This window comes from Tyto alba, unplaced genomic scaffold (genome assembly GCF_018691265.1).
Source record: "Tyto alba isolate M040663 unplaced genomic scaffold, T.alba_DEE_v4.0 Super-Scaffold_16, whole genome shotgun sequence".
NCBI lineage: Eukaryota > Metazoa > Chordata > Aves > Strigiformes > Tytonidae > Tyto > Tyto alba.
In genome coordinates this window covers 5077506-5103116 of record NW_024881278.1, presented here as the reverse complement: position 1 = coordinate 5103116, position 25611 = coordinate 5077506, and the positions used below count along the sequence as shown (strand labels likewise).

Here is a 25611-nt window from a genome sequence, read left to right as displayed (position 1 = left end):
ACAGGAAGAGATGTGACAGGGAAAGGTGGTAAAGTCCTTGCGGCAGTTCCGAGGGTGCAGAATTGTCAAGAAAGCAGGTGAGCGCCCGGGTGGAGCGGGCCCGGGGGGCAGCAGGGGTACAGGGGAAGAGGAAGCAAGTCTGCAAGTGGTGCGGGAGGAAAACGTGACCAACACAGGTTAAAGCTGAGGAACAGAACTGAAAAGTCCCACTGGCTTCTGCCCCCACTTCCTGTTCTGACATCGGGGGGCAACCAAGTAAACAACCACCTCTCAGCTGCGTGACTGAACATTCATGCAAAGTAAACCAGAAAAGGACCGAGATTTACATCAATTATATACATTTGATCATCATCGTCATTTCTCTCTGCAGCCGTTTCATTTTTGAAGTTGTCTTTGATGAGAAAAGCAAAGACTAAAAGCAACATAATATAAACAAATGAAAAGTCATCACAATCAGTTTAATGAAGTGCACAGAATAGCAATTGATCATGTCAATAAAAATAAAACAATTAATTTTACATCAAGTGTGCTTTATTTCCTCCACAGGTATTCTGTTAAATAAAGCACCATATATATACTGCCAGGCCACAGCTAAAGAGGATTCTTTACAGAATCAAATTTCTTGTGGTTGTTTAGTATACAAGTAAACTTAATTTTGATAATAAGAACCACAGCGATCTGAGGCAATCTGCCTCTATTATAAGGTACAAAACTGGCACAGAGGACACCATATTATACACAGTAAAAATGCCATAAGTTTAAATTACATCATACAGGGCAAGGAGGCCCTGTTCTCCCAGACAGCCATATTAAATGAAAGCCACTACAGTGAACTCTTAATTACATAAAACATACCCATTATCTGATTGCCCTTTAAGAAAGTGTACGGTAGATGCGGGGGGGGGGGGGGGGGGGGGGGGGGAGGAAAAAGAAAAAAAAAGAAAAAAAAGAAAAAAAAGAAAATCTGAGTTCTGCCTGACCAAGAATTAAGCGTATAAATCTATCTTGCCATTCAAGCAGAGAGCACTGGACAAACTGAAGCACAAAACAGAAATAAGCAAAACTTATACAAACAGCATTTTGGAGGAAGAAAGGGGGTGGGGGGGGAAAAAAAAAAGACTTAAAAGCAGACATGCTCCATCTAATGTCAAGAAGCAGCTTGGTTTCCTTTTCCAGATATCCTTGTGACCACATGAATCGTCGACTCAATGGTCCTACACAGGATGTCTAAAATGTCATGCTGCTGCATGTGACTAAAAAGTCCTCTGGAATGGCCACAACTGATTGATAAACTAGTTTCAGGGTCCTGGGATGGTAAGGCTTGACCATCACAGCTTCTCAAATCTGCGAGGTCAGATAAAACTGCTGAAATCGATGTGGAAGGGAACTCCGAGTCCTCCTCAGCTCCAATGGAATCCTTGGAAGTCTGCAGGTCTTTATATTCTTTGCATTCTTCAAATTTACCACTTCCTGACTGCTCTTCCGTGTGCTGTGACCGCGTCGCTAACATTATGTCTTCTGAAAATGAAGATGGAACTTCCATTCTGTACTCCTTGACAGAACTGTTCTCTGGGGAAGGAGGGTCTTGCTCAGTGCCTGGGTCAATGATCGAAGAGTCCCGCGTCTCGTTGTCTGAAGTGCTTGTTGGGGTCAAGGCCTCCCGGGGTTCAGTTTTTATATCACTGATGCAGCTATCTACAGTGTGCTCCTCATCACTGCTGACCCGTCTTCTCTTCACAGGAGTAGCTCCTTCATCATCTGGAAGGAAAAGGAAAACTCACTTAGGGAAAACGCACCTTTTCCATGCCACACATCCAAGCAATAGGCCTTTCACTTATTTCCCTTTTCCTTATTAAACACAGTACGTCCACACAGAACACTCATGCCATCGCCTAGACCCTGAGCTCTGTAATGAAACAACATTTCTTGTGTAGTGTTGGGGATCGGAGCCAAGAAGCGGCCCGCCCTGCAGTGGTAAGAAAACAACGCGTTTTGTTCCTTTTGTAAAAGCCCGTAAAGCCTTAGTTAGAGTGACCCCACCAGAAAAGGCAAACCTTTAGTTTTTCTTTCTTTGGCTTCTTGCTCTTGTAATGAGTTCCTCTGCTGTTGACAAGCTCGACATTTGTTTAAAAGCTCTTGTAAAGTTGGAATCAGGGCCGAGTTGAGCTGTTTGGGAGTGTGCACTGAGAGCAGCAAGGCGAGCGCTCGGAGGTCCTAAAAACAGAGAAGTAAACAAACTTCATTAGCCTTCCTCCAAACTCGGACTTTGGTTAATCCTACACGCAGAGACATCTGCGCAATAAGCAGAGGCTTCAGTGTGTTCTCAACATCCAAAAGATCAAATCCTAAATCTACTTACGCTACTGAAATTTTCCCACTCACTACTAATTTGCAGATCTGTCCCGAGATGATGACAATACTGTGCTGCTCACTGCAGGACAAAAGTCTTTCGCTTTCTACCATTAACTCTACTGCACTTGGCATCACTTGCTTTACAGCCTCGTGTTGCTCAGATCGCTGCTCTGTAGATTTATGACTACTTTGTTGGCAGGGCTTAACCCTTCCCAGCCGGGCGGTGACGTTGCCTCCCAGGCTCTCACCAGGCGCCCAGCTCACACGCAGAGCTGAGCTAACAATGCCCGCCCCTCTTCAGCTGGACCCTGGCACGCGGCCCTCGAGTTCCACAGAAAATAAGCTGCCTCCTAAATGATGCCGGTGTTGGAAGGGCCTAGAAAAGACTCACCCCATTTAGAGTAGAGCTTGCTTTGGAAATTTCAACTCTCTGGTTGCTCAAGTCAGATTCTAGGCTTTGATACTGATTTATTAGGTTTGTAATTAGAGTGTTGATTAAGTTGGCACAGTTTGCTTCAGAAAACACCTGCCCTTGGACCTGTGAAAAGAACATACGTTTTTTTAAACCACAGAAAAATGGAACTGTGAAAGGAGTTATCCCAAAGTGAAACAGCCTGTATGGCTGCGCTTCTTGAAATGGAAATGATTGATAAAAGACCACGTACCTTCAGAAGAAAATGGGTCAGAAAGGTATATACAATGTTGTTGTTAAGAAAGGTCCTTTCATCCATCAGAATACATTTTATGTATTCTGCGAAAACTGGATCTTCACAGAGGAGCTTTACACAGTTCTTTGACATGGCGGACTGGTGAGAGAGAGAGAGAGAGAGAGAGAGAGAGAGAGAGAGAGAGAGAGAGAAGGGTTCAAAGTCATCACTGGGGTACAACACTGCAGCATCTAACCAGGCCCACTGTCCTAATTCATACTGGTCCATTCTTACTGATAAAAGTATTTCAGGTCTACCAGGTACCAGTCATTTGTACAAATCAATTATTGTCAGTTAGAATTTCACATTTCCCGTTTATGAAGTTGATTCTGTAGGAATGTCCGGTTACCACAGTCAGTACAGATGGGACGGGCCAGCGGCTCCTCATCTGTGAGCCAACTCCAGGCCCCTCTTGCAAAAGCCCCTCCTTGCACTGGGCACACGGCGACTTAGAGATCTCCCCAGTTTTATTTCATCATACCAGCGTTCGCGCTACGTAAAAAAGCTGGAAATTCAGAGAGGCAGGATGAAGTAGCTCTTGTAGAGCACGCAGTACAAAACATCGGCCACCCCGCCAGTGCTGTGCACTGTGTGAAGTTGCTGCGTTAAGTTTTTGCAGGACTGGGTGCATACTGGGAGCAAATACAATTCACCCCATTTTTATACCTGCTTTATCAGGTTTTATCTGATGACAGGTGGCATAAACAGAGGGATTTTCTATTCAAAATACTAGTGTTTTCTGAATGATTAAACAATGCCCACCAGTTACAATTTACGAGTTAATCTCTGAGTGACGTTCGTCATGTTTTGCCTGTGTTCCCACTCCCTCAGTTCTCAAACTCACGTGACTCTTACCTGAGTCTGACAGAGCTCGGTCCATAGTTTGGGGAATAGCGCGAGGTGAAGCGGCAACCCTTCATATGCAACTAGCACACCTGCAATTTTACGAGAGAAGAAGTTATTACTGGGTGTGAATTTTGTTGGAAATAACTCGCTTCCTGACAGGAGTAATACCCAGGTGCAGTCTCATTTTATAAGACTGCTTCCTAAGCATTTTTTATAATCGGAAAGACCTGCTGTCTGTGAGGCTTCTGCAGTGCATTTCGTACAGTATTTTTGTGAAATGTAAAAAAACCTAAAGAGCTGGCTTTAGTTCTGGTCTTGTAGTCAGGCTGTTTTATTAACGTCTTACATTTTCATCTGCTCAGCTACAGCACTTAAAGGTTGTAAATACCTTTTTTTAAAAACAGGGTAGAATTTTTAAAGGGTAATCTTCATTATTAAACCAAGCACCATTGTTACCTAGACCATGAAAGAGTTAAGGGATACACTGAGCAACAGCAAACCACACACATTCCCAGTAGGCTTTGTAAGGAAACACAACCTACAGTAAATATTAATAATGCTACAGTTCCCATCAGAAACAGTTCCCATCAGAAGAGCATGACAAACAACGAGCCAATAGGTGATTCAGGGCATCAAAGAACACTCTACTGTCATCGCTCTTTGGACAAGATTGATTTGTATAGTTTGATTGGTCTAGAAGTGGTATTTAGTCGTGACTAGCTAGACGGCTTCTACCAGCCCAGAAAACAAGAAAACAAGCGGGTATTTTCACAAGCTGGTTCATTCTGCTTAAGAACCAGAGGATAAATTTTTCTTGGAAGGATCCCATGTCTCCCCACTGGCTGCAGAGGAGAACACGGCCACATGGCCGATTTTCAGACAACTGAAAGGTGACGGCTCCCAGCCCGTGTCCGTGTAATAACGATCTGTGTGACAGCGAGGTCTGTGCCTCTGCACCTACCACACTGCCTAACTCGGCTTGTCCTGGGGTCCCTGGTGGAAGAGAAACCCCCCCCCCAACGTGCCTGGACTCGGTGGGCGATGTGAGGCGGGATGTGTCCCGCAGAGCGCCCGCCGAACGGCCGGAGTGGTCAAACCACCGACGCCTCATTCCCACACCCCAAAAGAGGTTTTTGTTGTGACGGGAAGAAACCTGAATACTGGTGGTATTTGCTTGGCAGAGCTGAAACGAGCAGCGGGTACTAATGACATGCCTGAATGGTTATAAACTTCATTAAATGTTGAAATGGTTCCCAAAACTCTGGAGTACAATAAGCCCGGGTTGGTAACGACGGAACGGGTGCCGTCCGTGGCTGCCTGTGCTCCCGGGCAGGGTGCCACCTCATGCCGAGGGCTCGGTATCCGATCCAAAGCCATCAAAGCCATTTAAACTGCCAAACCAAAAAGAAAAAAAAAAAAAACACAAAACCAACCAAAAGCTTCGGTGAGTCAGTCCTGTGTTAAACTCATAAGTGTGGAAGGAGACTGAATTCTCGCTGGCTGCCTCAGCTCCGCTCTGGACAGGCCTGAAGCGTGACAGTTGCGTAGGTAAGACTGCAAGACGTTATACACGTCATGCAGTTTTGGGGACAAAAATGATGTCCAGAACAATCAATGCAGCAAGTTTCACGAGCTCTCCTTTTCCTTAAAACTTCTGAATATAAAACTCGGTGGAGAAGCACTCACAGTGTTCACAGAAAAACAAATCCTTAGGCTGTTTAACCTTCATACTTACTCATTTTAACTAAAGTTTCAGTAAACTTTTCACAGTTGATTGCAACTCGACATAGCAGATGGATGAACTGATGGTAAGAAAAGAAGTAGTCTAGCAGCATGCGATCGTAAACATCATCTTTGCCCTGAAGATTTAAGAGAGCTTCATTTAAACTACATAAGCAACCGGACAGCAAGCAGATTTCCCGAGCATCTAGCTTAATGTTACTGCACTTCCTGCCCTAAAATGCTTAACTGGACGCTACAGGGAAACACGGTGGGAATTTCCAAGTCTACCCCAGGCCAGCTGCGCCTCCTCACCAAGCCCTTGGCAAGCACAGGAGTGAGATCGGAGGAGGGAAGGCGAACGCCATTCCCCCACCAGTAAAAACTCGTATTGTGGGATTCTGAATCAACAGGGTGAGAAGATGCAAAGCTGTGCGAACACCACACCTTGAGATGACAAGAAAAGAACGCAGTGATTTAAAATCCCATACAGATACCTAAATCTATATAGACTACTGCTTTTTAAATCATAACTTGTCAGTTACGAACTGTAGAAGTCAGAATTTTCTCAAGACCAAGCTTCAGGAGCTTTCCAAGCAGTATTTTCAGGAATGTCTCAAACCAAGTGATAAATACATGCCAAGGGTTTTGTGTATTTTAATATATTTTGGCCATACACACTTAAAGCAGCGTCAGCTCCTGTAGACCAGCTAGCCAAAAGGAATCTCAAAAATTCGAGCAAACAAATGCAATCTTCTACAAAACAAATGGCTAAAAAATAAGCATGCAAAAACCACAGGGAAATGTAATTGTGGATGGGGTTTTAGAGGCTTAAAAATCTTCTGGATCCTGAGGTATATGAAATCATTATAAAGTGTAAAATACCGTGTCGTAAAACATGACGACCTCTAAAGTTCAAACGTTTACATTATTTAGTGTCCCATCCATTACCTCTGGATACATGATGGAAAAAAACAACTACAGGTCATTCCTGGCTCTCTACGATTTTAAAAAACCTCTGGTTATGCAGTAAATTTGACGGTGCACAAATCTACCCAGCGTCATGTGGAAAGCTTTAAAAAAGAAGGGTTACTTACCCTACAGTAACCGTGCTTCTTCGAAATGTGTTGCCCACACAGATTCCCATCTACGTGCACATAGGCCCCATGTGCAGGAGATTGGATTCTTTCTGAATAGCAGTGTCCACTGGGGCTGTGCCTGCACCCAGTGTGTCCTTGCGACCACTGTACCTGAGGGCATAAGGGGTATGGCGGCTTCAACCACCACTCAATTCCTTCACCGATAAGAATCCCCTATGACAGGGCTCGGAGTTAGCACAGGAGGAGGACCACAGAATCTGTGTGGACAAAGCATCTTGAAGAACCACAGTTACTGTACAGCAAGTAACCAGTTTTCCTTCTTCAAATGATTGTCCATACATATTCCTTTTAGGGTGGGATTCACCTTACCTGACTTTAGCTATCTAAAATCTAGTCATTTCAGTATTCCCTGCAGTCAATGGAGAAGAGCGAGACGGACTCCTCCCGAGGGAGAGTCACCTCACCCGGTGTCACTCGGGTGTGCAGGACGGGAAGGAGGGGTAGCTATTCGCCTCCTTCCGAGGGCAACCGTTTCTCGCCGCGAACCTTAGGAAGAGCTGGACGCTGAGCTTTTAGATAGGCAAAGTTACGTGAGCTGAATCCCACCGCTGCCGCGACTGTAATCGCGGGACGTGGCAAGTGACTGCGGAGCAGCCCCGCCGACGTCGGCATCCCATCAGGAAGCCCCCAGAAGGGAAAATGGAAAGCGAAAGACGTGGCAGCCCTGTACGCTACTACTGGTATCGTACCCAAACAAAGAGGAGATCATGCCTCGGTCCCGGCTGAATGGACTCGAATGAAACCTGGAGGATCCACTTCGCTGCCTGCTAATAAACCTTAACAGAGTGGGGAACCCGTCTGGGCAATCCCCGGGCGGCTCCTGAATTTCCTTTATAAAGGCCACAGACAGACTGCGAGATTATCAAAATGGGCGCTATGGTTTGGTTTTTTTTTTCTGATTACGAGGTTCAAAACCCCGTATCGTGTCTGGAGCATGAAGCTGTGTATCGCCACGGACAGGGGAACGGTGCTGCTGGAGTGCACATCTAGAATGGAGTATATGAGGACAACACATCTTGAAGAAGAATTACGCTTTGTTTACAAAGAAAACGTAAATGCATTACGCTACCGGAGACTTACAGTACTTTCATAGAAACGGGAAAACAATAAAGAAACAGCTATTTATAGAAGACCGTACGTTTACATACCTTGCTGGCTTCCACCATTGTAGGCAAGAGGCACATATTAAGCTCAGGACGTGGAGGACGAATGTTGCTTTTCCCCCCTATTAATTTCAAATTTTCACGACATGGAAAATAAGGTCCGAGAGACACTGCAGTATAAGTTAGGATAAAATAAGGATATATTAAAAAGGTCAATATTTGCCAGCAGGAAGGAACACGATAGAGTAATAATAGTGTAAGAGAACTTCAAAATACAATCACTGAAATACCTACTTGGGATATTACTGTGGTGGTATGTACAATGATTGTGCTGTAGAAATGGAACCAGAGTATGTAGGAAATCATGAGGACTTAAAAGTACAAGCTCCTTGAGGACATCTACAAACAAAAAGTTGTTTTTGCTATTACATATTGTTATTTCTTAACAGCAAACAGTTCAACTTAAGGCTCATGCATTTGCAAACTCTCTTTCATGCCCCTTTTGCTGCCCTCGGTGTGCACCGTGGAGGTAGGCTCTACTGGGAACCGCACGTAAAGGGAACACCCCTCAATCAGCCACGATTCCCTTCACCTCTGCCACTGGGGAAAACCTGCTCAGTGGTAGATCAGCCACCACCGAGAGGGGTGCCAGCTCGTAGAAAGTAGAAGCTCAGTAAAATTACCCTCTTTTCTTCTTCTTAAACATAGCAGGTTTGGTGCCTGGAAAATGTCAACCAGCAGCAGTCAGGAGGACAATGAGAAAGGCACTCAAAGTAAGGGGGAAAATTGCAATGCATACAAATCACACCAAAAGGTCATTTCCAGCATAAAAATGCAATTATATCCATTAAATAATATTTAAAAAGCCTAAACTAGAAAAAACCTAGACCTTTTTGAAATAGGTCTTCTAATGCAAGAGAGACACTTGCATATAATGTCTAAGGCTACAATTTAAAAACCCAAATCCATTCCATTCTACAAGCTGTTAAAGCTTTACTTTTATTATTATACTTTCCAGTAATGGATCATAAAAACGAACACTAGAAGCTGCTATGCAGCCTAACTCGGTCACCATGCACCCTTCCGAGTGGGGCGTTAGTTAAGATCTGAATTTTCATGTAAGGTTTGGGATTTGATTCTAAACTCGCTGACCCCTGAATTCAGGAGTTATTCCTCCAGCACGCCCCTTCCCTTCTCAGGTAGCAAACTGCTCTCTCCAAGCGCAGGCTGACTTTTTGTGAACACGGTCTGCGTGCCTAGGGAAGCAGGAGTAGTAATTCTAACCTGACAAAACCAGAATGATTTAGAACAGGCACAGCGGCAGTATCGATGCAGTGACAACAGGAATAGAAACAATCCCAGGCTACAGAGGACCTAGCAAGCACGGGCACTTGCAAAAACGGAATTTCAATTTTGAAGCAGGTAACTGTGTAGAACAAGTCTTTCTGGACCACACTCACACCACGACAACTTACCAATACAAGCGTTTCTAAGTTCTGGAGGACTATAGGAATTTAGCAGAGTTAGGAGCTTATGGGCAAACTCAATTCGCTCCTGCCACTGAATGAGAGCTTGCTTCACATCTGCAAATGCAAAAAGCACAGAAATCCATTTAGCTCATTTCTCAAAAGCTCATAGAATTTAACTGCTGGAGAATCTCTTTTGCCTCTAGCATGGTTTTAATCGATCTAGAAATCTGTTAAATCTCACTGGTCTACTGCTAATAAATTTACTTAATCTAGTTTCGTATTACGTCAATAAATAATCTAGTAAGTGACGATTTACTAACTTAGTAATTGTAATCTCCTACTGTATGGGAAGCTTTTAAACACAGTTAATAAGCAAGATAAAACATTAGATTTTGGGTCATGAAAATTCATTAACAGAGAACAGGCATAATCCTTTGAAGAGTTAGAATCAAACCTTTTCTTTGAAGATAGGGCCGTGTTGACTTAAGAACCGAAAGGAAAATAGACAGCAGTTCTACCAGGTCTCCGGTCACATGGCAAGCTGTGGCCTCGTGGTACATCATGTGCAACGTGTTAAAGGACTGTACAGAAAAAATGCCAAAAAACTTTTTGTTGCCAAATTAACATACTTGTTATCATTTCTATCCTACAGATCCCACTTTTACACGTATTTTATGCTCAGACAAGATGTATCAAAATACACGATACCAGTTGTAATAACGAAATTACTCAAAGATAACAACATTTCAAAAGAGTATAAACCTGTATGCAAAATTAGTGTATTTACTAAAAGATTCTTAAAAAACCCCAAAACAATAGAGAGGGGGGTGGGGGAAAGGGACAGAAAGAGAGAAGGAAAGAGAGAACAAATGAAGGACCAGGTATCTTGTGTATCCATCAGCTCTACCTGTTGTCCTGGACACCTAGTTTTGGTACCAGTGAACGACAGACGGTCTTGCGGTGGGGGGGGTTAAGCTGAAACCTGCCTTTGGCAAAAGGGCTGATTTTTGTTCTTCTCGCCTAACCCAAAATCTAGAATCGTATTAAATTTTTTATCATGTGCGTGCCAGGGGGAAATGGAATTTGTAAAATTTATTATAACATTAAACCCTCTACAAGTAGCTACCACTCATCTCAACTCAAGGAATTAGCATTTCTGTGAGCACATCCAAATCAGCTCATAGAAGCAGGCATTTAAAAACAGCCTTAATTCGTTTTCAGGGTAACAGCTTTATATTAGTGGCTCAAAATAATCACAAAGTTTTCACACATTTATCTCAAAGCATAACTTGAGACACAGTATTTTTCTATACCGGTCATCCCAATCTTTCTGTGCCAACGTACGAAGTGGTATTAGAGAGGCATAAAGACAGACCTGGGTGTGGCAATTTGGGGAAAGAACGTAAGATTAATACAGACGCTGGTCATTTTTCAAACTGCTGCTTAAGGACACATGCTATACGATTGTACAGCAGATGAATTACTTCTCCTTTTTTAACTAAAATACCTTCTGGGCATCTGTCATTTATAGAAAAATTGGGAAGGAAAAGCAACTCATTTCTGAACTGCAAAAGTTCTAGCGCAAGATGTAAGAAAAGATATTTAATCTGCTGAGGTATTTTAAAGATAAAGAAACAGCAATCTCACTCCCTATCATGCACAATTGCGAGATGCCATTTTGATGTTACACTGAAGATAAGAGATAGATGGCCAGCCCTGCTAAGTGGGAATGTGACGACTCCTCGACGCAGTGTTTTCCACTGCGCAAGACACTTGCAGTGAACAAGTGAAAATATAAGGCCTGGTAGCTTCAAGCTGCAGGGCAACAACAGTTCCATCTAATTTCTAGCAAGGTTTGATGTAGGATAAATTGGATCTTCTATTATGCATTCTATATAAACTTAATTATCCATTGTTGGTACGCATCAGGGTTAACTAAACTGTTAAACACCATCTTTTTATACATCTGTGTCTTTGTCTACTTAGGAGTTTCGTATATGAATAAAGTTACAGCCCAGTTCCTAACCTTTTAGCCCAAGATTACCGAACGTAAGCATTTTCAAGACAAAGAGGAACAGATATTCTGGAGTAATTAACTACAGTTAATTCATTAATCAATAGGCTCACATTTATAACAAGCTCCTGAAAACTCAATTTTCAACCGGCACCACAGTGTTCATAATTCTATTTTTTCTAACTGATTTTGTAATCCCAGATTTTTCTTCCCAGAAAACACAAACCAGTGGCATAAAAGAAGTTAAGAGAATTTTTTATATAAACCACATAAAAATGGGATTGGAATCAACCTCCAAGTGCCTTGAGGCGGGCTAAGTATCTTTATATCCTTGACAAATACTTTCTCAAAGTTTTCCTGGCAACTTCCAGGTGTGCTGCCTGACACCTTCTGAAGCAATCTGTTCCAACATCCGATTTTCTGTACAGCTAGAACTATCGCCTATCCACTTGTCCTGCACCATGGATTTTTATCAGTTTATTATTCCTCCCTGAATACACCATTCTACATATGCCAAGAATGAATTGTGTCTTATTTTTCACACTTTCTCCAACACATCCAGATAATCTTGATTTTTATTCTTGTTCTCAAAAGGACCTAGCGTCCTTCCCCATTTCGCATAGCCAGTGTATTTAATAAATACATGTTCTCATCCATCAACTCAATAATGGAAGTGTTGACTAGAATCCAATACCTCACACCCATCTTAAGACAGACAAAAGAAAAAAAAAAAAAAAAAGATTTTTTAAGGGGCACTGTATGTGCCCCTCTTCAGTCTTCTGGCGTCTCACTCATCTGAAAGTAGCCGCCACTAACAGTTCAGAGCTTTTTCAGCAACGTCCTTTAGGCTTTTCCTACATTACTGCAGGACAGTGCGAGTGGATCTGTAGAGTGAAACTGTTGGTGGGCAGGGGCTTGACATCCAAACCGTACCCATTTCAGGGCTGCGTTATTCTTTTTTTAATCTGTTTTAAACTCACTCTGGTCTGGTCTCATGGGCCAATTACTCATTTACAACTGGAATACATTACATGTGCTGCAGAAATGCTTTTTAAGTTCAGTTCTGTCAGAAGGAAATGTAGTTTGTGTGTTCTTAGACCACTCCTCCTTGCAGCCAAAAGCACAATAGGTAGGAGAGATGGGGAGAATTGCCTCAGAAGTGCCTCAAGGAAGCATTCAGAAATACTGATCACAACTGCAACTGAGTATCCTTCGAGTTATTTCTGTATTTTAACCTGTTGCCTTAACACTTCTTAACCAGTAATAACTGTGGGACTCTGCTCAGCCATTCACTCAGTTATCTGTAATAAAGAGAATGACACCAAAAAAGCATCAACTCACTCCTCTCAACATCATCTGTTGGTGGCTTTCCCTCTGTCTTGAGAAGCAGGCCAACGCTTTCCTGATCTTCTTTTTACTACTAAAGTAATCTTATTAAAGATGACAGGGGAAGTAGCTATGTGAAGAAAGCCAAGACTCATTTCTTACAACTCATGACATCTCTTACTAGTTGCATCTGTTTCAGTAGGCCTAATGTACTCTCCATTATCAGCCTCAGAGCAGTTATATCTATCCCAGATACAGGAGATGACACACCCTTTTGTTTCTTGCTCACCTATCCTATTTAAGCTACATCCTTCTATAGTTATCGTACCAAATCACTGTCATTAACTAACCCATTACCTTTATGCTGTATTAAGATTTGTATTGCCTCAAATTTACCCACTTAACCTCCTACATTAGTGTTTAGACATACAAAATGTCTGGTAACTCTTCCTCTGTCCTTCTTATGATCCTTAAGCTGTTAAGGTTTTACCTGTATGCCGGTGCTTAGTCAACATATTTCATATGATACCATATTAAAACAATTCAAAGTGTCAGGAAGGAAGGGATGACTTGATGAGAAAGTGAAATGTTTATTGTAATTAAATAAAGCGTTTACCTCAGTCATCAGAATCAATCCTCTGTTAAACACAACAAGAAGTCTGTCTTCATCAGATTCTAATAATATTCTGAAGGCACTAGGAAAAAAATCCAAACATTGAGAACACTGAAAATTACACACCACCCTTTCATAATTTCTACAAATGCTTAAAATTGTTATGTTCATGCTGTATTTTGGAAAATAATTACAGGAGGACATATTACTTCTCCTCATTTTTTCCCCCCACTTTTTCACTTAAAAATGCCTTTGATGTCAACCTCCTTTATGTCAACTTTATGTTATCGAAATAATTTATAAGCAACCTTTACAGAAATACTTCCCAAATAATGCCTGCAAAAATGCTAAAAAATAAGGAACCTAATGTACTTCAAAAGACCGAAGTTTATGCTTGTCAAGTGATACATTTAAAAATAGGTTCAGTTAAGCATACGTTTGGACTTTTAAGTGTAGAAAACCGCTTCTATCAGGATATTTTATGCTTATATCAGAACAGAAAATGAAGGGTAACTCTAATGAATGGTTCCTCTTAACATAACAATTCTTCCAGAGCGTTTGGGAAAATCTGCTTGTGCTCTCTGACAGCTGACGGAACGTAATCCCTCCAGGTAACACAGGCCTTTTTGCTTTTTCAGAAGAGCGTTTCAGTGCATCAAGTCACATCTAGAACCCCAATACCCGACCTGCATACGCAGGCAATTTAGAGTTACAGTGCAAATGCCCAAGCAGCACTTCCACATGTACTACTAAGACAAAAAATGAAAACCTACTTGAAGATACGATACAGTAAAACTGTCCTGTGGGCACAACTTATAAAAACCCATTTCTGCCCCAAAATAACAAATGTCAACAACAGCAGCCGAAATGACTGCTGTGCCCAGCTAGACTAATCATGGTGGGCTGAGAATGGAATTTCAGCTTAAATGCTGATTTACAACATTGATTGCTTTGGGTTTAGGTTTGTTTCAAGGACTCTACCAATGCAAATCTGTCACAGTGTTTCTGTTTGAACCCTAACAATATACATCTTGGTTTACAGCTGTTAATTGTAAAATATTTACTTAGTTCCTGAGTTTTCAGCTGATGAAACATTCTAAAATAAACTGTAGTCACAAACAATGGGTTTTGGAAAAAAAAAAAGTTACAATTGTCATTTTCTCTTTGCTTACTTCTGAATAAAAGTATCCCCCAAACTCTTCAAAAAAGAACATCAAAACAACAACGCTATTTTTTATTGTACTTCACATTTGGTAAAACATAGTTCTTATTTAAGCAGGATTAGATTATTACACTACAACTTCACTACGAGCGTACCTTATTAACGTAGTCCAACAAGACCGTCCGTCCAAGCAACGCAGGTAACAGCTTATGGTTGTTTTCTTAAATTGCTTTATGTCTTCTATCTCTTCCTCTCTCATGTCTGGCCTCTGAGCTACAAACAGTTGCATGAGGTTAAACAGCTCTTCTACTGCCTAAAACACACAAAAATTATAGGTTAATCTTTCTCAGTATGTTTCGGTTTGTATCTTATTTGTATTACTTATTGTGTATTACTTCTACTAAGTAACACATAGAACAAACATACCTAAGCAAATTTAGATGGGCATACATTTTAAGCATTACAACAAAGCTATAAAACCCACAGACAACATTTTAACCTTAAATAATTAAAACTAAACCGTTCTTAAAGCTAAAATATTGACATAGACATGGTGGATGTTTCTTATCTATCCTGAATGTATTTTGCTTTCAGCCTTTACTATTTACTGTGTGGATAAGGACACAGATATTTGAGATAACCCTTCTAAACCTTAAATGGATGTTTTGATGCTTCCTACCAGCGCAGCTTGTTGCCACATACACATATATATATATATATACATATATAAAAAAAGAATCTGAAATCCTGATCCATACGATCAAACTTCCCAGCTTAGGAATGGAGGGGGTCATCTACACGGTGCACTGGTACGTGTATTTGCTGATATTATATTCTAAGTAACAGAATTTAGAAAGCTGCTTATGTTAAAGCTCGCTGAAGTGCCATATGCGGGGGAAACACTGAACACAGCAGAGTAACTAAAGTCCCTTGCAAGACAGGTTGAGACTTCTGAAGGGAGATGAAATGAAATCAATGAAAGCAGCAGGAATACTCTCAGGACTGGCAGAATATAAATGTACTCTGTGAACTGAACTAGACAGAAGTTCAACATAGAAGATTCCACGCATCCTCCTCCTCTACATAGTGAAGAAAATATTTGTTTTCTTTCTCTCCTCGTACACCTGTAAAGGACCTCAAAGCAATACTCACCGGGTAATCATACCAAAATGTGTATTTTGCCTCTTAAAAACTTTGTACGCCTGTTTTTCACTGTTACACATGAGCTATTTTAACTAGTATCTACTCTGCCCTGCAAGTGTCACGATGTTGTGGAGCCAGGGCAACTCCCAGCGTACCAATGCTGCGCAAAAGGCACACGAGCGCTCCCCAGGAGAACACCAGGCCATCCTCCGCCTGGATCCAACAGCCTACATCTGGGCCCTATGCCAGAAACTGAAAGCAAAGAAGAAACTCACTGGGAATTCCTCCAAGGTAGCGTGCTAGAATGCAACACGCTCTCTTGAGACCACCATCAAAGGCTACTCCTTGTCTCTTATGACTAGTGTACAGAACATTGAAGCGTAGTGGAAGCACCAGTGTCTGCTTCCAGACAAAACATCTGCTCTCCAACTGCTACACAGCAAAGAAGAAAATCCCAAACATTCCCCGCCCCCCCCCCCCGCCAAGGACAGCAATTGGCTCTAACTACGTTATTAATTACTTACACCAGGAAATCAAAATAGAATACTTTCACCGTCTGGTAGTTAAGTAAGTCCTTTCATCCCTTTCATTAAGGAGACATGCAGTAAGAGGGGAAATGCTAACAAAGAAACAAGTACTGTTTGGTATGAATCTACTTACTCCTGGGTACTGACTGGCATGTGGCGTGAGATTCTTAAAGGCCCACTGGATATTCTGGTGAGAAGCCAACTGCCTGGTGAAGGCAGGGGACTGCTCACAGCAGAGGCGCAGGATGCCATAGTAGGCAGGCAGCATCCCGCGGTTGAAGAGCACCACATCCTGATCGTCGTGGTCTGCGAGGATGTAATTGAAGGCAATGTTCTTCGTCACCACGGGGTTCTGTACAATAAGGCGTACGTTCTCTGGACAGTCGACACACACATTATACCAAAAAGACAGCAAAGCCTGTTTGTTGTGGTTGGTGGCGATAGCCGGCTCAGAAAGTTTAGGTTGGAAAAGGTTCCACAAGTCCATGAAGTAAGTAGAAAACATGAGTTTTTCAGTTTTTGAGATCAAACAGTACGTCATGAAACTGAAGTAGGGCACAAGTTTTGTAGTGCCGTGAACAGCAGCATCAACATAGAGCTTAGCTCTTGAGAGAAGGCCAAGCAGCACATTGTAGACTTGATGAAGAACTACCGTAGTATCTGGACTGAGAGGCAGATCGCGGGTAGGGATGTGCAAAGAGCGGGTCGATCGGAACATCTGACGGAAGGAATTGCTTGGAATAAGCGACACCAAGAGATAGGCTGCAGCTTCAAATAAAAACAGATTTGTTACACCTCTGAAAATGACATACATGCTTAACAGCCATTTACACAGAAGCTGAATTACACTGTGCAATGTACATTTACAGATTTCGAAGCATTTTACAGAATCTGTATATTCACACTAGAGACTAGCACAAGGCGTGTTAAAAGTGGTGTTGAGATTTGCTTTCAGGCCTCTTAATCATATATTCCTGTCTGCTGCTTGGTTCTAACTGTTCTAACACAATGCATCCCATCACAGAAATACAAAGCCAGCTGTTTTCTATGCCTGTCTACTGCTTGATCAAGATGCCATTACCTCTTCAAAGATGTTTACAACTGGAGGCCGTTGCAACGCTGTACACCTCCAGTTTCCACATCTCCCTCAACCACAGAACATGTATTGAAGTTCAGTGTGGCCTCTTACTGTGGAACCTCCCTTATAAAAAAATTTAGACACAGGAAAGGCTGAAAATGTCATCTGACAGTCTGACAGTGTGAGTCCTGGCAGAATGAACTAGAAAGCCCAGACACCCTGGGGCTGGGGAAAAGCAAAGGCTTCTCCCTGATCCACAAGTTCAAAGGACTCAACTGAAGACTACTCCGTGAGGGGTGGAAGAAGAACATGTACTACTCCTTCCTACAGTACAACTATGCGATAGGCACTACGGAAAACCTCTTGGATTAGCTCTTTTTCTTCTTTGGGTTTTCTTGAATCTTGTAGATTAACCACATGGGATAAAGAACCTACTAATGTAGCGTTCAAATTACAAAATCAAAACATAATTTTCATCAAAACCAGGTAGCATGTTTTGATGAGGCACCACAGTTATACTAATATTTTAAAACAAAGCAATTCTAAAACAATTGTCAAAGGAAGAAAAGACAAGCGCAAAAGCACATATTTCCTTTGTGATGGGAACACCCCATGTGTAGTAACTTGCTATAACAGAAGAACAATTTTCGTCAATTTAAATTAACTTACAAGTTCTCACTCTAGGATAGTTGTGTGCCAGGAGAAAACGTTCAACCCAGTTCTCCATATTTTGCAGCACCCAGCTGTGAGCTAGTTTATTTCGAGGTGTTTGCACAGCCAGCCAATCCAGGCACTGAGATGGGTTGTATTCAATGACCTGAAAGAAGAGTGGAAAAATCAAAAAGAATACATTAACCTTGATACTATGTACTGACTGTATGAAAAACACTCTAATAATAACTACTAAGACTTTAAAAATATTTTTTCAAAAATCACTTAGGGTTATCAAAGCACCTACAAGACTGAGGTGCTCTGGTAGACAAAGACAACCGTTACAGAATTTCACTGGTTTGTGCTTCTGATTTTTGTTCAGAGCTTTTGAAAGTTCAATTTAAGTCCAGGAAGTTACTCTACATATCCTTTCATATTTTAAGATATTTAAGAGTTGAAATGTTTAGCACTTAGAAAACTCAACAATCTTGTCTTTATAAACAAACAATTATTTTTTTTTAAATAGCTAACAAAAAAACTTCACACTGAATCAGTATTTTTATATAAGTTATATCAAAAGAACATAAATGGTATGCTAATATGTTCATACAGTTTCATGCTGAGGGTAACTATTATGGTTTTTATGAATATGCAATTTCAAGGAATAAAGTCCTCTAATGCTTTTCAAAGGCAATGAAAAGCCTGTGGAGTGCTGTCATACAGTTATCAAAGCCTTATCGACAATAAGGAGAAATCGTAGTTCCCTGTGCTTTTCTGGCTCTGTGTAGTTGACAATTTGTTGACATATTATTAGGCCAATAAACGTAGTTCGTTCATCTGCTAGTTTTTAAAAACTGTTTTCTTTTTACCTTGAGGCCCATGTACCCAAACAAGGAAAAAGGAACTAACTCTAAGAAACCACAGACAGTAACTGGATTGCTGAAGCTGTTCCCAACTACTCTAATCCACCTGAAGAATATGAGCAGCTGACAAGGCCAAAACTCTGCTCATAAAATTTTCATCTCAATTTAAAAAGAAACACATTAAGAACAATCTGCCCCCCCCCCCCCCCTTTTTTTTATTTTTGAAATGACAAATCGATCTGCCAAGTTTCCTTCATAATAGCTGGAGACTATCTCCAAGAAAGAGACTATCATTGTTCACTGACTTCATAGCTCAATCACTTTTTAATGACTTCTAGAAACTGGAGTGGCTGCAAAAGTAGGTTTATACCTTAAATCTGTCTATACATTAACTACTGGGACTCTTATCCCTGCCTATACAATTTATATCTCTTGTGTCAACAAGGTAAGGATAATAATGCTGGCAACACCAGATACTGAACTGATGACTTCTACTGCTAAAATCTTGGCTTTCCAACAGAAACCTGTCACTGACTTGCTTCCTCCACACACCAACCTCCAGCTGGTGTCGTAAGATTAAGGAGGGAAATAAAGAGCATTGCTTAACAAATTACATATCTAAAGTTTGTGGCTGACCGAGGCATGAAGCACAGATACTTACTTCATGCCACAGCTTGTGTATTGTCATAGGAAGTTTAATGACAAAAACTCTCGTGGAAAAGTTTTCTTTATGTCTGAGATTGATTCATAACCTACCGCTTCCCTGCAGACAGAAAGCAGCCAGATGTAATTCCTGACCTTGAGATCCTCTGCCTGAACTCTCTTTACTAGAGGTACAGCAGTCACAGCTAATTCATCTTCAGATCAGACACCTGGCAAACACTCGGTGTAAGCTTTCCCAGATTACCTAGTGGTTCCTATCCTGTAACTGCTTCTAGCCAGGAGTGAAATACTTTGGAACAGCAATCCCTTTCTATCCTACAGTGCTTCAGTGCGTAGGACAGGTTTGCGTTTTACCAGAGCTCTCGATTTTGCACAGTAATAATCTTTTACAAACCCCAGCCCCACTTGTCAAGGAGTATTAAAGGGAATGAATGTTCAACAGCTTGTGCTCAGCAGCCTTCAGGCTGGACATGCTGTTCTTAGTCATAAAAACAGTAAATTGTACTGGGAACAAAAAGAACAGTTAGTTGAGGTAAAAACTTTAATTCCTCATCTGTTGCTCAGATCAAGGAATGTAAACTTGGTTAAAAAGTCTCTTTCTCACTTTAGAAATGCAAGTAAGAATGGTCCTGCACCACAGCAATTACCCACTAGATTAAATTTAGCACTATTTTAAGGGTTAAAAATGTTAATGAGTATTTTACAGAGAACAAAACATGGCAAACGAATATTCAAAGAATGAGTATATAATGGACAAAACCTGTAACAAACGATGGGCCTTGAAACATTTTACAGTCCTTGAAAAAGGGTAACTGAGAAAAATAAGTGGAATTTGCCTACCAGAATCCTTCTAGACCCTTGTTATGAATCTTTAAACTAAATTTCTCATTAAACTAAAATTTAAAGTTACACTGAAATACCAGGTAGCCAGAAAGCTGTTCAAATAACATTAGAAGTTAGAACAGAGCTTTTAAATGTCCATTAGCTGTTGCAGTTTATCTGGAAGAGAAATGTTCATTGAAAAACATAAATCATGAATTGATGCAGCAAGAATGACAATTAAATGTAAACCCCTTTCACAGACATAAAAGAATGAACAAGAGAAAGACAACTTATGGCTTCTGTTTTCTTTTATGTGTTGTACCTCCCATATCCTCTGCAGAATATAAGAAGCGAAGGGTGGCATTCCTGGAGGTCCGCCAGCAAATTCCATCAGCATGGTCAGCAATTTGAAAAAAGGATTGGCTGCCTGTAATGCATAAAATAAAAATATCCATTTTGATCTATTTCATTTAATCCACTAATCTTTTAGAGACTTCTAGAAAACCTAAATAAACTATTTGCATAAAAAGATATTCCTATGAACTTCTGACATGTACATTTATATTACTTTTAATATCTTATTATTTAATCTGTAAATAATCCACATGTATATATACATATTTTAATTCTATTGTATCCACATATGGATACAGGAGAATTGAGCCACTTCTTAGAGCTAGTGCAAGGCAATGTGATGGTACTGGACAGGATCAGCCTAGTAGAACTATAGAGTTACAAGGAAACAACAGTAGTCTGACACAGTCAGACATTATTCTGAACAAAGCAGGGAAAAAAGAAAAATCAAGCTGTACAGTCTTGAAGAATTCATCAATTTATCTTGTTTTACATATACAGAAGATTTCATTGTCTCAGAGAAGCTGTTCCTTTTATGGATTTGCATAACATGTAACATGGATCCCGAAAAGCTTATCCAAAAGCATCACATTGTGAGGGTTTACACTGATCACTATTATTCTATGATCTTGTGATGACTGGCATACTGTTTCCCTCTAAAATCACCAACACTTCTACTCTAACATGTTGGACCTAATACGAATTTTTTTTTTTTTTTTAAGTTTGCTAAGACTCACCCAGCTTTTAATAATGCTTCAACGGTTGTTACTACTATTATTATATATTTTGCACCTCACCAAAAATCTCTCTGGTGCATGTGTATATGTGCAAAGCAAAAAAAGCATAAAAATGTAGCAAATGTTAGCGTGACAGGAGAGAAGTAGACTGTCATCTGATAGTGCCCATTCTATCACACAAAGCAAAGCTGTCATGAGAATGATTTAGCATGTGCTTCTTTTCCAACCATGATCATGCCTCCTCTGCTAGACATGCCCTCAATTTTTCCTGATTATTTTTTCTTTTCTGACAGCACTATACAAGAACATCCTTGTGTGAGTGTACACTTCTCCACTTTGTATATATTTTTCCTGTGGAATCCATTTGGAACTCTCAGTATTTTTGTTATTACCAGGGCAGGAATTTATTCTGACCGAGAAGTGTGTTTGCATGCACAGAACTGCAAAATAGTGCCCCAAAACTTGAACAACCAGACAATAATTATGTATCTCCACTTATTCTAGCATACATGTTTTATTGTTATCAATTTTTTTTTAAAATTCATATAGGTGGAGAATCTAAAACGTGTTATTTGGCTTTGAATAAAACTTTCATCTTGAACTGCATACCAGATTTCTGCTTTAGAAAACTTAATATACAGTGCAGTTAGACTTCATTTAACGTCACAAAAACTTCCATGGATCATCCTCCATGCAAGATTTTTGATTAGCAAAGGATTACTGAAGTAATTTAAAACAGAAAAATATTAATACAAATTATTTAATATACAGGTAGTATGTTTACATACCTCAGGAGTCAACTTTGCTATAGATGTGAAAAGCATGGACACAATCTTAAAAACAAAACAAACAAAACTCACTTAGACTTGTGCTTATTCAGTTAAAATAATAAAAAACACCCCATTACACTTATTAGATAAGATTTGCAACAAATTGCTGTAGTTTCTGATACTTACATGTTCTGCGAGTCGATTATTGTACCGACACAAACTGAATATGAGATTGCAAGTTTGCCTGATGTTGATACCATCACGGATATGTTGAAACAAAAAAGGAAAACCCTGCAACAAATAATAAGGTATTAGTAGATTGTCAACAATTACGTATGTACACATACATACGTGCATTCGTTTGGAGGCTTATACAGTCATATTTGAATGAATTACCTTTCCTCCTGTTAATGCTGCCATGTCGTTTTGTGACAAAGTCAAATGCCTGAAACACAAAAAAACCTTTATTATTTAACTTCAGAGATTACTAAGTAAGGTTAAGGAGAAATACAGGACTGAGTGTTAGTTTAGATACTTCAGTATCACAATATACTAGAGAAAATAAAGGTATTCACATAAAACAGAAAAAATAATATATATTCTGTACTTAGACCAAATCAAAAAAGAAATCCAAATGTGGCCAACAGAATGTGTCCAAGGATTTAGCCCAAGTCTTTTTATTTGGTCAACAACGACAAAACATTTATCTTTGAAATGGTTAAAAATCTATAATGGGCCCCTATACAAGCTCCTTTACGCTGTTAAACAAGCCCACAGAAAAGCCCCCAAAACCCATAAAATCTCTAATTCCTTTCTGAACTAGTTTAGATTAGAATTTACTTCGTTTTTTCAGAAGCTCTTGCCTTTCTGAGCGAGACTGTTCAACTAGAAGAGCAATCAGGGCAATCATCTTTTCAAGTGCAGCAGGCCTGTACTTTTCTTCTGCCAAGGAAAGTATATCTTCCTCTTCCTCCTCTTCCTCTCCTTCTTCTTCAGAAAGTACTTCAACCTGTGGCTGAAGGAAAAAAAAAAGGTAACTTCAATGTGGACATTTGGAGCCTTAATTTCAAAGAGCCTGTACATGGTTTTGTACACATTCTGTCCTCTCTTATTCAAAACAACATAATGAACTTGCATGACTAACAGGGTAAATATCTAATCACTTGATTTTGATCTGGAAGCATTCATTTTGCATAAGCTAAATTGTATTTACAAATATCAAAGCCAGGCCGGTGGAAGTCACTACACACCCTGATATGGTTGTCTTTTTAATAAAAAAAGCAAGTAGATTTGAAAGCTTAAGTTGTACAATAGGAGGAAGAAATCAGTTGTTACTATTAATAGCCTGATGAGGACAACTTTAGTTGCTTCTACTTAATATCTGTTTCTATACTAAATAGAAAACTCTGGTTTATAGCATAGCCAATTCAGCATCTTTTAAAAATACTATATTCGCTTACACATTGGAAAAAAATTTTATGAGTGAATCAATTTTAATTTAACAACTGAAAGATGGTTCAAGAGACATAGCACTAATGATCAGATACGTAAAATATGAAAGATCAGTTCTCATTGTACAAGATATTAGAACTTACATTTTCAGGTCCTTTAGTTCCCATGTAGAAATGGACCATCGTAGATATGGCTTGCAGTGAAAGCAAGAACTGGCTCTGAAATACGTAGATATTGAATTACTTGAAAATCCACACATGCAGACACATACCTAAATCCCGAAACTACAAGGCTATACTTACTTCCTCTTCTCCCATTTTGGCAAATTCGTAAAGAAAGGCAAAATATTCCGTGAGATGTTTACTGTGAGGCTTAACACCATGCTCCATAATTGACAAGAGTGTCTTCACAAAGCGTGTTACACAAGAGCGACTGCCGATGTCTTCCACAGGACCATCCATGTCATCCGAACTGAAAACCAAATCCAATTTAGATATTTCACACAATACATGGAGCATAAAATCATCTTGAACCAGTCAAAAAAAAAATATTCAGATGAACCTTCAGTTTTCTACTCTGTCCTACTATCGCACTCAGATCTCTAACACTTTCTCTTATGCCAAGCATCGCCTAGATAACAACGTGGCTTAACATAAAGGTAGCACCTGTCACTCAAAATGCTGTAAGGTTAATAAAATTAGTACTTTGAATCAAGAGCCTAGTCAGAAAAAGAATTCCTAAAAAAATAGTATATGGGGATCTGCTACTTAAAACCATCTCCTTGATTTGCATTCAAATTTCCTGAGTTCCAAGAAAGAATGCTGTTAGAGCTAATCACACATAAGGGGAGACAGTCTCCTAAGCACATACACAGGATCCTGACAAGACAGAAAACATTCAATTTCCAACTTATTCCTCTACTGAAAGTTGGATCTTATCACTGAACAGAACAAGGGACAGTGTCTTTTACAATATGGCTTCCAGAGAAAATGAAATTCTATTTTTTGTCATGGAAACTGTACTTTCATGTCCTCAATTTTGTTATGGCAATATAGTTATTACAAACTGTGCCATTTTTGCTTGGGAAAAAAGTTATTACCAGGATCACTAGCTTAACACGAGAGATTAAAGAAAAAACACTTCCTTCTTCTTCTCATTATGTAACAAAACCAATAAGTATTTCATAATTGGGAGACAAATTGACAGTTTTCTTGATAATTAACAGAATAAAATAGAATCCAATAGGTTTTTTCCTACTTTTTGACAAAACCTGTGATTTAGCCATATGACACAGGACTAGACTCATCTTCAACCTCTTTTACTGGATGCACAAATTAAAATTTGCACCTATATGCCTCTGGATCCAGTTTACAATCGGACTCTCATGTATAAGGAGTAAGATTTACACTCGCAGTGTATTACTGGTAGTGAAAAGACAGACTTATGCTGAAAATGTAGTCTAAGGGAACAAATGTTTCAAACAGTGTACCTTTAGATGCTGTCTTTTTCAACCACAATAATATTTTTAAATCAGAGAGTTTTGGGTAGAATAATAAAGAACACTTAAAACAGTACTATTTTAGGTTTACAAGAGCATTCTGAATAATTCATTAAACAAAAGTGGTTGCTGTAATGCATGTTAGTAAATAGAAGTTTTCAGGTGTTGTTATTTTACCAGTCTTCCATTCCTGGCTGGAGATAAAGGTGTGCATGCACTGGCCTCAGTCTCTGTATCACATGAATACACAAACGCTGGAACATCTGCAAATGCATAAGTAAGTGAACTCCACATGTTCATTCTTTTACATATATGTCAATACGCATTTTCTAAGAAAAGAATAATCTCCAAGTCTGCAAGCAGTACTTCTAGCTCTACGTGATTCAAAGTTAAAGCTGAGACTGAGATGCCCACATTCCATTTCTTAGTGTACTGACACATCACATTTTAACAGAATAGTCAAACCTGGTTTTATAAACAGATCTGATGGAGGAATCCTAAACTGAGCTTTTAATGTCGGTGTGCACTGTACACTACTGTAATGCGACTTCAGACTGCTATTCATAAAGATTATTTTTTCCT

At 40.0% G+C, this 25611-nt stretch overlaps 1 protein-coding gene across 2 annotated transcripts in view; it reads right to left on the bottom strand.

Moving 5' to 3' along the window:
- Positions 1 to 443: 443 nt before the first annotated feature.
- Positions 444 to 25611, bottom strand: part of USP34 (ubiquitin specific peptidase 34) — a 138832-nt gene continuing 113664 nt past the window's right edge. The window contains exons 59-81 of one of the 2 annotated variants that reach the window (XM_042789260.1): positions 25207 to 25292; positions 23834 to 24002; positions 23675 to 23749; positions 22943 to 23094; positions 22476 to 22524; positions 22266 to 22370; positions 22098 to 22142; positions 20541 to 20645; positions 17889 to 18036; positions 16275 to 16909; positions 14627 to 14784; positions 13313 to 13391; positions 9811 to 9937; positions 9363 to 9470; positions 8182 to 8286; positions 7933 to 8057; positions 6722 to 6874; positions 5641 to 5764; positions 3915 to 3994; positions 3018 to 3158; positions 2744 to 2890; positions 2055 to 2214; positions 444 to 1758 (exon numbers count right to left, since the gene is read on the bottom strand). In XM_042789260.1, the coding sequence (XP_042645194.1) occupies positions 1148 to 1758; positions 2055 to 2214; positions 2744 to 2890; positions 3018 to 3158; positions 3915 to 3994; positions 5641 to 5764; positions 6722 to 6874; positions 7933 to 8057; positions 8182 to 8286; positions 9363 to 9470; positions 9811 to 9937; positions 13313 to 13391; positions 14627 to 14784; positions 16275 to 16909; positions 17889 to 18036; positions 20541 to 20645; positions 22098 to 22142; positions 22266 to 22370; positions 22476 to 22524; positions 22943 to 23094; positions 23675 to 23749; positions 23834 to 24002; positions 25207 to 25292 (3687 nt within the window). In that variant the 3' untranslated portion in view covers positions 444 to 1147. The remainder of the gene's footprint in view (positions 1759 to 2054; positions 2215 to 2743; positions 2891 to 3017; positions 3159 to 3914; positions 3995 to 5640; positions 5765 to 6721; positions 6875 to 7932; positions 8058 to 8181; positions 8287 to 9362; positions 9471 to 9810; positions 9938 to 13312; positions 13392 to 14626; positions 14785 to 16274; positions 16910 to 17888; positions 18037 to 20540; positions 20646 to 22097; positions 22143 to 22265; positions 22371 to 22475; positions 22525 to 22942; positions 23095 to 23674; positions 23750 to 23833; positions 24003 to 25206; positions 25293 to 25611) is intronic. The other variant, XM_042789261.1, reaches the window with a different exon arrangement.